The following is a 15,932-nucleotide window of genomic DNA, read 5'->3' as shown; positions in this document are numbered from 1 at the left end:
ACAGGGTCTGTATTTTGAAAAAAAGATTGGTAGTTCCTCATCCAATTTTGCATATATTGTGACTATTGGAGAAATGATTGAGAATGGGGTTAAGTCCAGGAAGATCACAAGTACTGTTCCCCAGCAAGATGTGACTAAGAAACCACATGGTAGCTTTCCGACGAAGAAGGAAGGTGAGACAATTTTTTTGACGGCAAGTGTCCACCCTCAGTTTTAGACTCATATGGCTCCTGTGTCGTACTATCCTTATCCGTACATTGCTGCTACCTAATATCAATAATCTCCTTTTCAATATCAACCTCATAATCAAAATCAATCGCCCGCACCGGCTCAACCTGCCTAAACTTAACAAACTACTCAAGATAATAAGGGTCAAGGCCAGAAGCATAATCGTCGTGGTAACTATGGTAGATGTTCTAAATATGACAAGATTCATGTACCATAAACTTAGTTGGTACCTTACTTGGTTCATGTGGGGGCTATTGTACCAAAGGAGATTCCACTAGCAATCCCTCCTTATCATCCCAAGCATAATCCTAATGCCTCATGCGCCTACCATGTGGGGTATATGGGAATTTCAACTAAGGATTGTTGGCCTCTCAAAAACAAAATTCAAGAGCTTATAAATCAGAAGATTTTGTCTTTTTCAGAAGAAAAACCTAATATAAAGACAAATCCGCTGCCTAACCATAATGGGTCGACGATCAACGCAGTTATGAAGAAGAGACTGCATAATCGGTTAGAGGGGACGTTGATGTGAAAAATCCAATGTCAGTAATGTAGCGGTAAATTCGTGACCATTGAGCTTTTGGTTAACTCAACGCCAATAAAACCAGAGTCGTTACCGCACTTTTATTGTTTTCAAAGGAAAAAGGAAAAGTATGAACAAAACCCAAAGATTAAAAGTTTTGAAATCAAAACTAATAAAATGTCAGAGATTATAGGTAAGGGGGTTGGTTACACAGAGGGAAGGTATTAACACCCAAAGTGTCCTAGGTACTTCCAGGGAGCCCTTTTTGTGTGCAAGTGTTTTGGTTGAAAAAGATGTTTGTAAAAAATATAGAATGAGGGGATGAGAAAAAGAATTAATTTATTATATTTTTGTGTTCGACAAGACCTTTAGTCTAATGCCTACGTACCAACATAAAAATGAGGGATCAAAACCCCGTACTTCATGGTAAAAATTTCAAAGAAATTGGTGAATTGATTTTAACAAAAGTTTAAAGATCTTTTGTTATCCATGGGAGAATACTCAACCAAACATCCACCTATAATGAATGCTTTTCAACATTTAAGAGGGAGGGCTCCAACTTGGATAAATCAACAAGTATACCTTTAACCCCTTATAAATGGAAAGACTTATAATCAATATCATGGAATGGGAGAATTATATCTCAACCATAGATAACTTAAATCTAAATACTCTCTTTTGAAAAGTTTAAAAGCAAAAGGCACAAAATGTCCAGAAGGATTAGATGAGATTATTAGCTCTTTTTGTCTTTTGAAATTAAAGACAATGAAACTCTGGTATCAGATATGAGATGTCGAAAGTAAGGTCACGACACTAATATCTGAACAACAACTAAAATATAAATAGGATAAAAACAAAGAAACAATTGAACAAGTGACACAAGCAATTGTTAACCCAGTTTGGTGCAAAGTCACATACGTCTGGGGGATACCAAGCTAGGAAGGAAATCCACTAAACAGAATTAGTTCAAAGACTCTCAGTAAACAACTTCAAGTTACAGTCTTTTCACCTAATCTCTACTCGTGTGACTTCTATCTAAGAACTCTTAGATATGAGACCCTTCTCACTCCCCCTCAATCACAGCAGTGATATAAAAACAAATATTACAAAGAAAGAAGACACTCTTCAAGGACACATACTTGATCTTGCTTAAAAGCTTCAACCAAGTAAACAAACACTCGTGCTTCAAAGCTTAGAGTGGACAAATTACAACACAAAAGTCATTCCAATTCAAACATCACTAAGATGAATGAATGGCTCACAACACACAAGCTCACACAAGGCTAAAACCCTAAAACTCTCTCTCTTTATCGTTCGTCTCCTGTGTGTTTAAACCAGGTTTTACATGGCCTTTAAATAGAAGCTTTTGAATGGGCCTGGGCAACATAAAACCCTAATTCTATTTTCCTTTGTATCTTCTAAGAAACAACAACTAATCATCCCTTATTGGAAAATAGAACATTCAATCTTCACATAATCACACACAACTTTTCATGAAAAGCGCAATATTAGGATATATAACATTCAGATTGAATGTTCTGTATACACATGTCTTAACATCGGGTCTGACATCTTAGCTAAATCCAGCACAAGCATATTTAAACATCCTGCAGGAAGTTGATACCATATGTCAAGACAACACGCGTGACAACTTGTGATAACACTAAGTTTTACCAAAATTGATGCCAACCCAAAGAACCAACAAACTCCCCGTTTGGAAAAATTTGGCTAAAACATACATTAGATCATATGTTCACAAGAAATCAATCAAAGTATCAGTTCAACAGCAGCAGCAGAAGTAAACATACACACATTGCTAGCAAAAATAGCAACTAGTAAACACACATGCGCTTGTGCTCAAAACACAACACACCACCCCTTCAGCTAGTCCACACCAAGCACCAATCTGCTTCACACAGACAGAACACTTCCCCCTCTTCTCCCTCTTTGTATCAAACATCCAACATCATCTATAGCTATAGCTACTTCTCCCCCTTTTTAGCCAAAAGAGACCAAAGAGACAAAATAAATGTCTATTCAGTCATAAACCAAAATGTCAAAAGTTAAGGGTTACAAAACCAAGTACATATTCAGCTGTAAGCAAGCTGAGATACAAACAAACAAAACAGGAATACAGCAAAACAAAATTGCCAAAATCAAGAAAATCCATCAAAACAGCAACAAAAACCATCACATCATAAGCACCATCACATCACTAGGGACCAAAGTCAAAGGAGCTAACCAAAGGAGCTTGAGCTTGCAGCTTCATCTGCATCAGAAACAGAATTGCCACTTGTCTCATTATTATTTGCAGACCTCTCACTAGAGGTGTGGGCTTCAGCTTCCTTAGCATGTTCAATATTCTCACCTTCAGCTTGCTCCAAGCTTGCAATCAGGGCTTCCAACGATTCTTTCCTAGTTGTTGCTACCCTTATCCCTTCACCCAGCTCTTCACAAGTATCCTTTAGCTCAACAATAATTCCAACTTTTGAGGTTGGCTTTTTCATAGCAGATGTCATGACAATGTCTTCGACATGACTGCCTTCAAACAATTTATAGTGCACTAACAGAGCATGTTTTCTTCTACCTGGTAAGTCATTAGAACTCAGAATACTAGGGTGTTGATTCAGAATAATCCCATAAATCATAAAGGGAAAGGCAATAGGCATCTTAAATGTATTAGTAGATGCATGCTTGATAATTTGTTCAAACATAAATCTACCATAGTCAAAATTCATTTTGGTTCCAACAACAAAAATAAATCTTCCAAGGGTATTAGCATTTATGGAAATGTGGTTGGTAGGCACCAAATTTGCAGCTCCTATTTTATGCAATATTGCATACTTGACAGTCAACTTCCCAGCAGGAAGGTTCTTTTTAATAGGCCACCCTTTCACCTGCCTTGCTGTAATTTCTCTACAGACCTCATTGTCTGTAGCTTCCAATTCACTTGCACCCTCAACTCTTCTTCCCAGAAAATTGTTAATGACAGTGGGAGAGAATGTGATACACTTACCTCTCACAAACACTTTGCAAAATTCCATACTGTTCTTATCAGCAATATCCTCAAGAATGTTGATAATGAATTCCTTAACTAAACCCTCATAGCACTGAGAGAACCCAACCACAGTCTTCATTAACCCAATAGTCTTTATCAGGTCCATGACCTCCTTGACTTCAACAACATCCTTTCTTAACTCCCTTTCCACAACCACCCTTCTTTGAATCACAAATTTCCATTTGGCAGCTCCATCCTCAAGATGGAAAGAAATATTATCCAAATGCACAACAATAACTTTCACAGGGGACTTCTTCACAGGGGTCTTCTTCACAGGAGAAATGTCTGGGACATCTTCCTCGACATCCTCTTCAGACTCAGAAACTTCTCTAACCTTCCTCTTCTTCACTTCAACCTTGCTCCAAGATTTGGAAGGACCAACACAGGAAGCCTTCTTAGCTGTTCTAGCTGACATCAGTTCAGCCACAGATCTTCCTTTTCTAGTCTTTATACGCTTAGCCATACTTGGCTTTAAGTGATGAAGTAAGTTATCCTCTTGATCATCAGACCTATCATCCTCTAGGTCAATCACATCGTTTGCAACATCATGCTTCTCAGAATGGGAAGCATTGGCAGTTTTAGATGCCACATATTTTCCTTTACCAGACACAGTTTTCCCTAGGGAGCACAAACCTTCAGCAACCATGTCCTTCTCAAAACTGGAGGAATCGTCATTCTTCTCACTATGTTGTTCAACCTCAGGATAAGGGTACACTTTAGACAGGGGAGTAGAGACTCCCTTCACAGAATGTCCTTTATTATGGATTCTAGTGACTAGGTTTCTTATGACACGATCAGTGTGGTATATATCTTCCTTAGAACTAGTGGCATGAGTTGAGCTAGAAGGGATACTAGAGCTGTTACCTTGATTGGGGCATGTAGAAGCTGATGCATCCATGGGATGGTTCAAATCAAGGGCCTCGCAGGGAATAACTGATAGAGGAACCACATCCAGAATCTCATCATCGTGAAAGTCCATGGAAGAAGCGCTAACCTTTTGAGTGGACTTAGTAGTTTTTGAAGCAGAAGTAGTTTGATGACATTTTGACGTTTCTGCGGAAAAATTGCAGTTTCCCTAGCAGAGGAGTGTGAGGAAGAAGTAGGAAGTTGGAAGAGTTGGAGTAGGTAGTGAGGTTGTGGGGGTTGCGTGTGAAAAGGTAATAGATGGTATTTCCAAAACTAGGTGATGATTTACCATAATGGGGGCACTTTATTTTAGCCACATAGACACTACTTTGCTTACTTTTCCCACTCCATATTAATTGCTACAAGTCTTCATAAATGCAAAGCCCTAATTTTCTTCTCAGGACTTCAAACTGATTCGCATCCAATGCCTTTATAAAAATATCAGCTAACTGCATCTCAGTAGCAACATGCTCTAAGGCTACAATCTTATCCTCCACGAGTTATCTAATAAAATGGTGACGGATATCAATATGTTTTGTCCTGCTGTGCTGAATAGGATTCTTAGAAATGTTTATAGCACTCAGGTTGTCACAGTACAATGTCATGACATCTTGCGTGACATTGTATTCAGTCAGCATTTGTTTCATCCACACCAGTTGAGAACAACTACTTCCAGCTGCTATGTATTCAGCTTTAGCAGTAGACAGAGACACACAATTTTGCTTCTTACTAAACCATGATATTAAATTGTTCCCCAAGAAGAAGCATCCTCTTGATGTGCTTTTCCTATCATCAGCACTTCCAGCCCAATCAACATCACAATATCCAGACAACATAGATTCAGATCCATGAGTGTATAGCATCCCATACTTACTAGTGCCATTGACATATTTCAAGATCCTTTTCACTTGGATTATGTGCTCACCTTTGGTTCAGCTTGATATCTAGCACATACACCTACAGGAAAAGCAATGCCAGGTCTGCTTGCTGTGAGATATAGCAGACTCCCTATCATGCTTCTGTAGAGACTTTGATCCACACTGACACCATTTTCATCTTTAGACACTTTCAGATGAGTAGGAGCAGGTGTCCTCTTGTGGATTGCATTCTCCATGCCAAACTTCTTAACAATATTTTTGGCATATTTACTTTGAGATAGAAAGATAGAATCTTCCATCTGCTTGACTTGCAGGCCAAGAAAATAGGTTAGTTCTCCAACAAGACTCATTTCAAATTCAGACTGCATTTGCTTAACAAAATGTTGAACCATCTTACTTGACATCCCACCGAACACAATATAATCCATATATATCTGAGCCACCATGAGCTTTCCTCCTTCATCTTTGACAAACAAAGTCTTATCAATGCCTCCCTTCCTGTATCCATTGTCAATGAGAAACACTGTGAGTCTCTCATACCAAGCTCTAGGAGCTTGTTTCAACCCATAAAGGGCTTTCCTCAATTTATACACATGGTTTGGAAGATTTGGTTCTGTGAACCCTTTAGGTTGTTCAACATACACTTCCTCATTTAAGTAGCCATTTAAGAAGGCACTTTTCACATCCATTTGGAACAATTTAAACTTCAGAATACATGTCACTCCTAGCAATAATCTAATGGACTCCAGGCGAGCTACATGAGCAAATGTTTCATCAAAGTCAACTCCTTCAACTTAAGTGTATCCTTGTGCTACCAATCTTGCTTTATTTTTAGTAACCATACCTTTTTCATCAGATTTATTCTTGTAAACCCATTTTGTACCAATAACATTTATTCCTTCAGGTCTTGGAACCAATTCCCACACTTCATTTCTCTTGAATTGGCCTAACTCTTCCTGCATGGCATTGATCCAGAATTCATCGGTTAAGGCTTCTTTGACATTCTTAGGCTCAATCTTGGACACAAAACAGGCATGTGAGATCACTTCCCTTGATCTAGTGGTGACCCCTTTATTTGGGTCTCCTATAATGAGATCTTTAGGATGATCCTTCTTAATTCTGATAGAGGGTCCCTTATTAACTTTATCAACTTCAGGTTTAGCTTGAGTGGACTCACTCTCATTACTTTTATCCAGAAGATCAGCTGGGGCATCATTCAGAAATGTTTCAACATCGTCTGTGACATCAGTCTCTTGATCATCAACAACAACATTGATAGATTCCATCATAACTTTTACTCTGGAATTAAAAACTCTAAAGGCTCTGCTGTTTGTTGAGTAGCCCAGAAATATTCCTTCATCACTCTTGGGGTCCATTTTCCTTCTTTGTTCACGATCAGCCAAGATATAACATTTACTACCAAACACATGGAAGTATTTGACAGTAGGTCTTCTTCCCTTCCAGACTTCATATAAAGTGGTTGGGGTCCCTTTCCTCAAGGTTACTCTGTTGTGAACATAACAGACCGTGTTCATCGCTTCGGCCCAGAAGTGGTAAGGCAACTTCTTAGCATGAATCATAGCTCTAGCATATTCTTGGAGAGTTCTATTCTTCCTTTCCACCACACCATTTTGCTGAGGGGTAATGGGAGAAGAGAACTCATGACCAATTCCTTCAGATGAACAAAATTCAGCAAATTTACTATTCTCAAATTCTTTCCCATGATCACTTCTGATTCTGATAACATGACTCTCTCTTTCTCTTTGAAGTCTTTGGCAGAGATCTTTGAACACATCAAACACATCAGATTTTTCCCTTATAAAATTCACCCAGGTATATCTGGAGAAGTTGTCCACTATAACATAAGCATACCTTTTCCCACCAAGACCTTCCACCTGCATAGGTCCCATCAAGTCCATGTGGATAAGTTCCAGCACTCTAGATGTGGTGTCATGTTTGATATTCTGATGTGACATCTTTGTCTGCTTTCCAATCTGACATTCACCACAAACTCTTCCTTCATCAATCTTTAATTTTGGGATTCCTCTGACAGCTTCAACAGATATATTCCTCTTCATTCCTTTAAGATGTAGATGACCCAGTTTTTGATGCCATAGTTTCACTTCTTCTTCTTTAGCTAGATCACACATTGATGAATAGCTAGTTTCTTGAGAATTCCACATATAGCAGTTGTCCTTAGACCTGACTCCTTTTATGATCACCTCATATTTTGCATTAGTAATCAAGCATTCAATTTTTGTGAAGTTCACATTTAGACCTTGGTTGCATAGTTGACTGATACTGATCAGGTTTGCAGTCAATCCTTTAACAAGCAGCACATTAACAAGGTTAGGGACTCCAGGACAGTTCAACTTTCCAATCCCCCTGATTTCATCCTTTGCTCCATCACCAAAAGTTACATAGCTGGTGGCATGAGCTTGGAGGTCAATTAGCAGGTTTTTGATTCCAGTCATGTGTCTGGAGCATCCACTGTCAAAGTACCATTCTTCTTTGGCTGAGACTCTGAAGGAGGTGTGAGCAATCAAGTTAGTAGCACCAGCCCTAGGAACCCACTGTTTTCCTGTTAACAAGGATGTGTTGTTTGGGTCTAGGTTGATGATGAGTAGGACTAGGATAACCATACAACCTAAAGCAGAATGGTTTTATGTGGCCAAATTTCCCACAGTAATGACATCTCCATCTTTGGTGTTTTCCTTTATGTTGTCTTTCCTTGTGATATTGAGACACCTGATGTGACATCTTTGGTTTGCTACCAGTGGGACTACAATCAGGAGAGGATTCATTGAACCCAAGGCCAGTCATGTCTCCTGCCATCTTTCCAGTATGGAGGATTTTGTCTAAGGTGTCAGATCCACTATTTAGCATTCTGACATACTTCGTCATCTCATCCAGTTTGGAGTTCAGGAACACGACTTCGATATTCAACTTAGAAATGGTTTCTAAGTGTTTTGTCTTCTCATCCTCTAGTTGGGTTATCAATTTCTTCTGATTCTCCACTTGTTGACACACTTCTTCACTTATGAAACACAACTTCCTGTAGGTAGTAGCTAATCCATCAAAGGTTAATTCATCATCACTGGAGTCTTCATCAGAATCCCATCTTCCAGTCAAGGCAGTCACAAGATTGGTAGACTCTCCTTCTGTTTCACTTTCAGAATTGTCATCAGACTAAGTAGCAGCAAGACTCTTCTTCTGTTTCTTGAGATAAGTCCCACATTCAGCTCTAATGTGTCCATACCCTTCACATTCATGGCACTGAATTCCTTTGCCCTGTTTGGATTTTTCCTCAGATTTTGTTCTTCTTCCAGCATCATTGGACCTACTGATGTCAAATGAGTTGTTCTTGACATTAGACTTTGACCTTACATCCATCCTCTTCAGGAGTTTGTTGAATTGTCTCCCAAGTAATGCTACATCATTTGCTAGATCTTCATCAGTATCCTGACTACTGTCTTCCCCTTTCTCTTCATTGTTTGACATAAAGGCTATGCTTTTGACTTTCTTTTCATATCCATCACTCATTCCCAACTCGAATGTTTGGAGGGATCCAATTAGCTCATCCACTCTCATCTTTCATATATCTTGAGATTCTTCTATGGTTGTCACTTTCATGGCAAATCTCTTGGGAAGTGACTTGAGAATTTTCCTCACAAGCTTTTCATCTGACATCTTCTTACCCAGGGCTCCTGAGGCATTAGCAATTTCAAGGATATTCATATGGAAGTCATGAATACTTTCATCTTCTTTCATCCTCAAATTCTCCAACTTAGTAGCAAGCAGTTCCAATCTAGACATCTTCACTCTAGAGGTACCTTCATGAGTGGTTTTGAGAATATTCCAAGCATCTTTAGCCACCTCACAGTTGTTCACCAGTCTGAAGATGTTCTTATCAACCCCACTGAATATAACATTCAATGCTTTAGAGTTTCCAAGAGCTAGTTCGTCCTCCTCCTTGGTCCATTCTTCCTCAAGCTTCTTATCAGTTGTAACTTCTCCTTCCTTAGTAGTGAAGGGATGTTCCCAGCCTGTTAGAACAACCTTCCAAGCCTTATTATCCAAAGATTTCAAGAAGGCTACCATTCGAGGTTTCCAGTAGTCATAGTTATATCCATCCAGAATTGGTGGTTTGTGTACATATCCTCCGTGTCTATCCATAGTACCAGAAGGTAACGTCCCAAGATCTCACCTAGAACCAGAGCAGGATGCCTGCTCTGCTACCAATTGAAATTCTGGTATCAAATATGAGATGTCGAAGGTAATGTCACGACACTAATATCTGAACAACAACTAAAATATAAACAGGATAAAAACAAAGAAACAATTGAACAAGTGACACAAGCAATTGTTAACCCAGTTCGGTGCAAACTCACCTACGTCTAGGGGCTACCAAGCCAGGAAGGAAATCCACTAAACAGAATTAGTTCAAACACTCTCAGTAAACAACTTCAAGTTACAGTCTTTTCACCTAATCTCTACCCGTGTGACTTCTATCTAAGAACTCTTAGATATGAGACCCTACTCACTCCCCCTCAATCACAACAATGATATAAAAACAAATATTAAAAAGAAAGAAGACACTCTTCAAGGACACATACTTGATCTTGCTTAAAAGCTTCAACCAAGTAAACAAACACTCGTGCTTCAAAGCTTAGAATGGACAAATTACAACATAAAAGTCAGTCCAATTCAAACATCACTACGATGAATGAATGGCTCACATTACACAAGCTCACACAAGGCTAAAACCCTAAAACTCTCCCCTTTTATCGTTTGTCTCTTTTGTGTTTAAACCAGGTTTTACATGGCCTTTAAATAGAAGCTTTTGAATGGGCCTGGGCAGCATAAAAACCCTAATTGTATTTTCCTTGCGTATCTTATAAGAAACAACAAATAATCATCCCTTATTGGAAAATAGAACAATATGGTTTTAAATCAAATTACTCCTTGAATAGCGCATTCAATCTTTACATAATCACACACAACTTTGCATTAAAAGCACAATATTAAGATACATAACATTCAGACTGAATGTTCTGTATACACATGTCTTAACATCGGGTCTGACATCTTAGCTAAATCCTGCACAACCATATTTAAACATCCTGCAGGAAGCTGATACCACATGTCAAGACAACACGCGTGACAACTTGTGATAACACTAAGTTTTACCAAAATTGATGCCAACACAAAGAACCAACAGTCAATATAATTAAGTTTATTCACAAGTATGATTAAGAAAATATTTTGAAAATCAATGGCATAAGGCCAAAGTTTCTATTCATTAAGACAAGTCTAAGTTGAAAAAAACAAACAAATAAGGTTTTAAAATGAGGGAGAGATTTTAAAATTTAAGAAGGAAAGAAGGAGATGAAGAGACTATCCTAGACAAAAATTTAAAAGTTTTAGAGTTGAAAAGATCTGACCAATGAGATGTAATCCACAAGACAAGAATGTCAGATAGAAACCCAATTCGTTTGGACTATTGAGCAAGCAACAAGTATAGGCATCCAAGAAATCAATATGAAGATGGCATCAAATAAAATAGCTAAAATCCAAGAAAGCACTCCAAAAGCAAGCAATCTTTAGTGTCTTCAAATGTATCAGATGAAATATTCCTTGTAGCAAACTCATAGAAACAATCATCAGATATGAACAATAAGATCAAGATAACAACTTAAGCACATAGACAAAATAACAGATAAACCAATGGGGGCTCTCAAGGCTTGTCTCAGATGAATGGCACTGGCCAAGATAACTCAATCTCAAATAATGGCATTGGCCAAGTCCTTCAAAGCATAAGGATGTTGCCTACTCTATGTCCCAAAGTTCAGATCAAGTCAAGGGCAGAGGTCCAACAGTCCACCAACATAGTTTTTAGGGTGTTTGTTGATATTAGGTATTTTAAGGTCCTAAGACCACATCCAAAACAAAATTACAAGCACACGATATATATAGGCACAAAGATATGGCTCAAGTGAGCAAAATAAAAATAACTAAAACATAAACATCTTGCATGAAATGTAAATGGCAATGAATGATAAAGGTATTAAACTTTAAATTACATTAAGTAAATGAAATTAAAGGTAAAGCAATACAAAAGAGGTGTTAGTGAAATGTTAGTGAAGAAAATGATTTTTGAAGTCATTCTTTGGAGAACACTCAACCATCCACTCACAAGCATGAAGGCATGAACCAAGACATCATCCATGAGAAAGGCTCCAACTTGGATAAATTAACAAGTATGCCACTAGCTCTCATAAATGGAAAAAATGTTAAGTCTTCGTACAATACCATGAGGAATAGGAGACTTACAATCTCACTTGCAAAAATGTTATGTCTTTGGGTCAAAATTTATCTCTATGTTAAGCAATCGTAATTGGACTTATGTTGATGTCACAACTATCTAAGGTCGGGCAATAAAAATATTGGTGTTAATGCATGCTAGAGATATGGTACAAAGAACCAAACTACTAAAGCATACCACACACAAAAAAATAAAATGGGACGAATCTATCTCAATCAAGCTCATGTTGATTCATCTAACACAAAGTCATTGATGAATCAACTAACCTTTGATTATATGAGAAGTCATTGGTCAATGAAGGATTGGGGAAGAAGATGGATGGAGATGAAGAGATAAAGTGAAGTAGAAAATAAAATCCCAAATTGATCAAGGGACGAATTTCATCTGATTAGTACTATCCATTCATTTTGAGGGATGAAATTTACACTTCATTAACCCCTAAAATCCAATAGCTCATATCAAGGTCAAACAGAAGATGAAACAACTCAAGGTCAACCAAATAGCTCAACATAATTTTTAAACAATTAACCAATTAAAAAAATTTAAATGAATAAAAATGCATTTTAAAAGGGAAAAACCTCAAATCCCTTCAAATCACCAAATAAATGGCCAAGGGATTTATCCTAGGTCAAAGGACTTTAGACAAAAAAATTGGGAATTTTTGGAAAGTCAGAAGTATTTAAATTTAATTAAAAACAAGTCAAAAAACAATAAATTCACAAAAAATATCAAGTCTAATCCTAAAAATGTTTTTAATTCAAAATATGGAAGAGGAAATTATTTGAATATTTTTTATGAAAGTCTCATATTTTTTGGATTAAAGTTGAAATTAATATGAATTTAATAAGAAAAAGCTATTTAAATTATTAATCAGAAAATAAAAGAAAATAGAAAAAACGAGGGCCATCAGATCTCCCTCATTAATTGAGGTGGCAGATCTGATGACCAAGTGCGTATGATCCACTTTGGTCATCAATCAATACGCTGCATATGTGGTAATCAAAATGGAGGGCCAAGATTAGAACATGGACCAATGATCAGATGGTCTGGACACTACTAGCACAGCGCCAGAGCCCTAACTCCGGTCATCTTCTCCAGTTAAGCATGTCGAACTGGTCAAGCTCAAATGTTCACAAAAATGAAAGATGCATACACTATTTTAAAGAGAAAAATGCCAGGATCTCGAATATGACATTCATTTTCTCCAATTCTCACTATATAGAAAGATATATGGAATTGAAAATGAGGTTCCATAACTGATTTGCTTCGATTTTACCTCAAACAACTCAATCTTCTTGCCTACATTGGTAGGACTTCAGCAAACCAAAAATCAATAAAAAAGGTGCAGAAATGAGAGAGAATCGAAGAAGGGAAGTTTGAGAAATTTCACCTTCTGTTTGCAGTGATGAAGCTCGATCTCAATTGCAATTCACTTGGCCCTGCTTCTACTTTCTTGCAGGAGATGAGTCAGATGAAAATGGATGTGAACCCTTGGAGTTTTAGTTCACAAACACAATTTGAACTAAAACTTGATTTCAAAGAAATTTTCAAGGTCGTTCTATCAATGGGGAGGTTTGGGGATTGTTAATCAAATCTTGGGCAAGGGTTCCCCTCATTCTGAGGCCAATGGGTTCATTATATAGGAAAGTTAAAGTGATATTCGCACCAATTCAAATTGAATCCAAAAATAGCAACTCACGTGCGTGGTTGCACGGGCATGCATTAAGGCCCAAATAATGATTGAAATAGGTCCAAATTAGTGCACATTTGATTCTGAGATCACTTCATGAATCCATGCAATGTTGGTTGAAAATAGAGTGCAAAAGTTTCCAAATAGGTCCATTAAAAATAACCATGCGCAACCCCTTCAATTCTATTTCAAATAGGATGATCTTAGACTCATTTGAAAACTAGAATGAAGGGGAAGAAATTTGTTGTTGAAACTTTTTCAATTTGGAGCTTGGATCATGATGAATTTTGGTGTGGAAGTTGGAGGAATAAAACATAGTTGAAAATTTTCTAAGTTAAAAGTCAAATGACCCCTTTTTCCACAATGAATAACTTTTTCTATGAGCTTCAAATGCCTTTGGTTCCTTATTCATCATTTGACATTTGACACCATTTGAATCCTCTTAAATTTGGTCAAAACATTTAACACCATTTGAATATTTCATGAGGAAGTTATGTATTTTAGAAGTTGAGGAAAGTTGCTTGTTCAATGATGATGACCCAAAATGACCTATAATGTTTCCTCTTAGTACATTCCATTCTAAGTAAAATTTGACATTTAGCAAAGAAGAAAAGTTGGAGAAGACATCTTGAAATTGATCATGAAACTTGGTGTAGCGGTGTATTCGTCACTTTATGATTTATTGACTAAATCAAAAGTAAAGCATACAAAGATAGAGTCGCCACCGCACTTTTATTTATCCAAAGGAATGGCTAAAAAGAGAACAAAAGCCTAAGAAGTTTTACACATAGAAAACTAATGAAAGGTCAGAGATTTGGCTAAGGGGGTAATTATGCAAAGGGAAGGTGTTAGGCACCCAATGCATCCTAGGTACTCCTAGGGAACCTCTTTTCACAATTTGTTGTATCATTATTGTTTATGAAATATTTTTGTGCAAACATTGATTGAAGGGATGAGAAAAGAATATACAATTTTTATTATTTTTGTGTTAGAACGGATGAACCCGTTGCCTACGTACCTTTCCATGAAAGATAAGGATCAAAACGCCGTAGTTCAGCTAAAAGATTTCCAAAAAGTAAGTGGATTGATTTTAAACAAGAGCCCTAAGGTCTTTCATTATCAAAGGGAGAAAACTCGACCTGAACAACCACAAGTCCACCATGTGAGAATAGCTTCGACATACTAGAGGGGTTAACCCTGTTTTCAGTATGGAAGTCTTACAGTTCGATCACTAAGGACAAAAGGTGAGATTCACATCAACCACTAAGATAATTCAGATCTATGGCTAATGCATGAAAACTTGATTAAGAAGTGGACTAGGGCCACAAAAGCAATTGAGTGAGTGAAATTAACCAATTAGAAGTATTCACAAAGATGGTCAAAGTTGACATTAGATTCAATTCAGAAGAAGTATTGTAAAAATGAAGTTTGAAAATCAAAGGCTTAAGGCCTAAGTTTCTAGTTTTGAAAAAAAGTGAGAATGTTTGCACAAAAGAGTTTCTGGTTTGGGTTAACATGCAAATGGAGGTTTAAAGAACAAAAAGGGTGGGAGTTAAGGGATGCAAAACTTCTTAGATGTTCACCTCTTGAGATCATATGTAGATGATCCAAGTGATTCCTTTGGAATAGGCAACAAGCAAATAACAACATAAATGGAAACCAGATGCCAATCAATGGACTTACACTAGACTCACAAAACAAAGATTGATACCGGATGCTAATCAATGGACTTACACCAATCTCACAAAGCAAAGAGAACATGGAAACCAGATACCAATCAATGGATTTATACTAGCCTCACAAAGCAAAGATGGATACCGGATGCCAATCAATGGACTTACACCAATCTCACAAAAGCTCAAAGAAAACATGGATACCAGATGCCAATTTATGGACTTATACTAGTCTCACAAAGTAAAGAAAACAAATGCAATAAGCAAGAGGAAACAAGTTACCAATAAATGGTCTTACACTCGACTCATAGGAAAGGAATGCCAATTAATGGTCTTGGTTCCATCTCCTACCAGATCACAGGAAACAACTGCCAATAAATGGACTTAAAATTGACTCCTCAATGGACAAAGCAAAATGTCACAAAGTAATCAACAATGTTTATGAAATGACATACAAGTAATGAAGTTAAATGCACAAAGGCACACACAATCAATTATGCATAGATGGACAAGTAAGCAAACAAACAAGTCAATTATCACACACTATATTCAATCAAGAGGCTCAAACAAGGTTAGGTTTTAGTCAAGGGGTCATATCGACCTTGACAAACAAACCAACTGGAAATGGGTGTTTTGAGCTCTTAACCCTAA

General features: G+C 37.4%; 1 protein-coding gene across 1 annotated transcript; it reads right to left on the bottom strand.

Annotated features, from left to right (window-relative positions):
* Window positions 1-353: 353 nt before the first annotated feature.
* On the bottom strand, window positions 354-4,788 carry LOC127094796 (uncharacterized). The gene is made up of 3 exons (XM_051033574.1): window positions 4,342-4,788; window positions 3,559-4,278; window positions 354-416 (listed from the first exon to the last, which is right to left on the bottom strand). Exons 1-3 carry the CDS (start codon window positions 4,786-4,788, stop codon window positions 354-356), a joined length of 1,230 nt encoding a protein of 409 aa, XP_050889531.1.
* Between the last annotated feature and the right edge of the window lie 11,144 nt (window positions 4,789-15,932).

The sequence above is a fragment of the Lathyrus oleraceus genome, chromosome 6, assembly GCF_024323335.1.
Source record: "Lathyrus oleraceus cultivar Zhongwan6 chromosome 6, CAAS_Psat_ZW6_1.0, whole genome shotgun sequence".
NCBI lineage: Eukaryota > Viridiplantae > Streptophyta > Magnoliopsida > Fabales > Fabaceae > Lathyrus > Lathyrus oleraceus.
Note: the sequence above shows the minus strand (reverse complement) of the source record. Positions and strands in the feature narration are given on the sequence as shown.

Coding starts and splice junctions, on each gene's coding strand:
- LOC127094796 (XM_051033574.1), bottom strand. CDS start 4,788: ATGGACTTTCACGATGATGAGATTCTGGATGTGGTTCCTCTATCAGTT. Junction 4,279..4,341: donor AGCATGATGTTGCAAACGAT/GTGATTGACCTA, acceptor CATCACTTAAAG/CCAAGTATGGCTAAGCGTAT. Junction 417..3,558: donor AAATAGGAGCTGCAAATTTG/GTGCCTACCAAC, acceptor TGTCATATTTAG/AACATCTACCATAGTTACCA.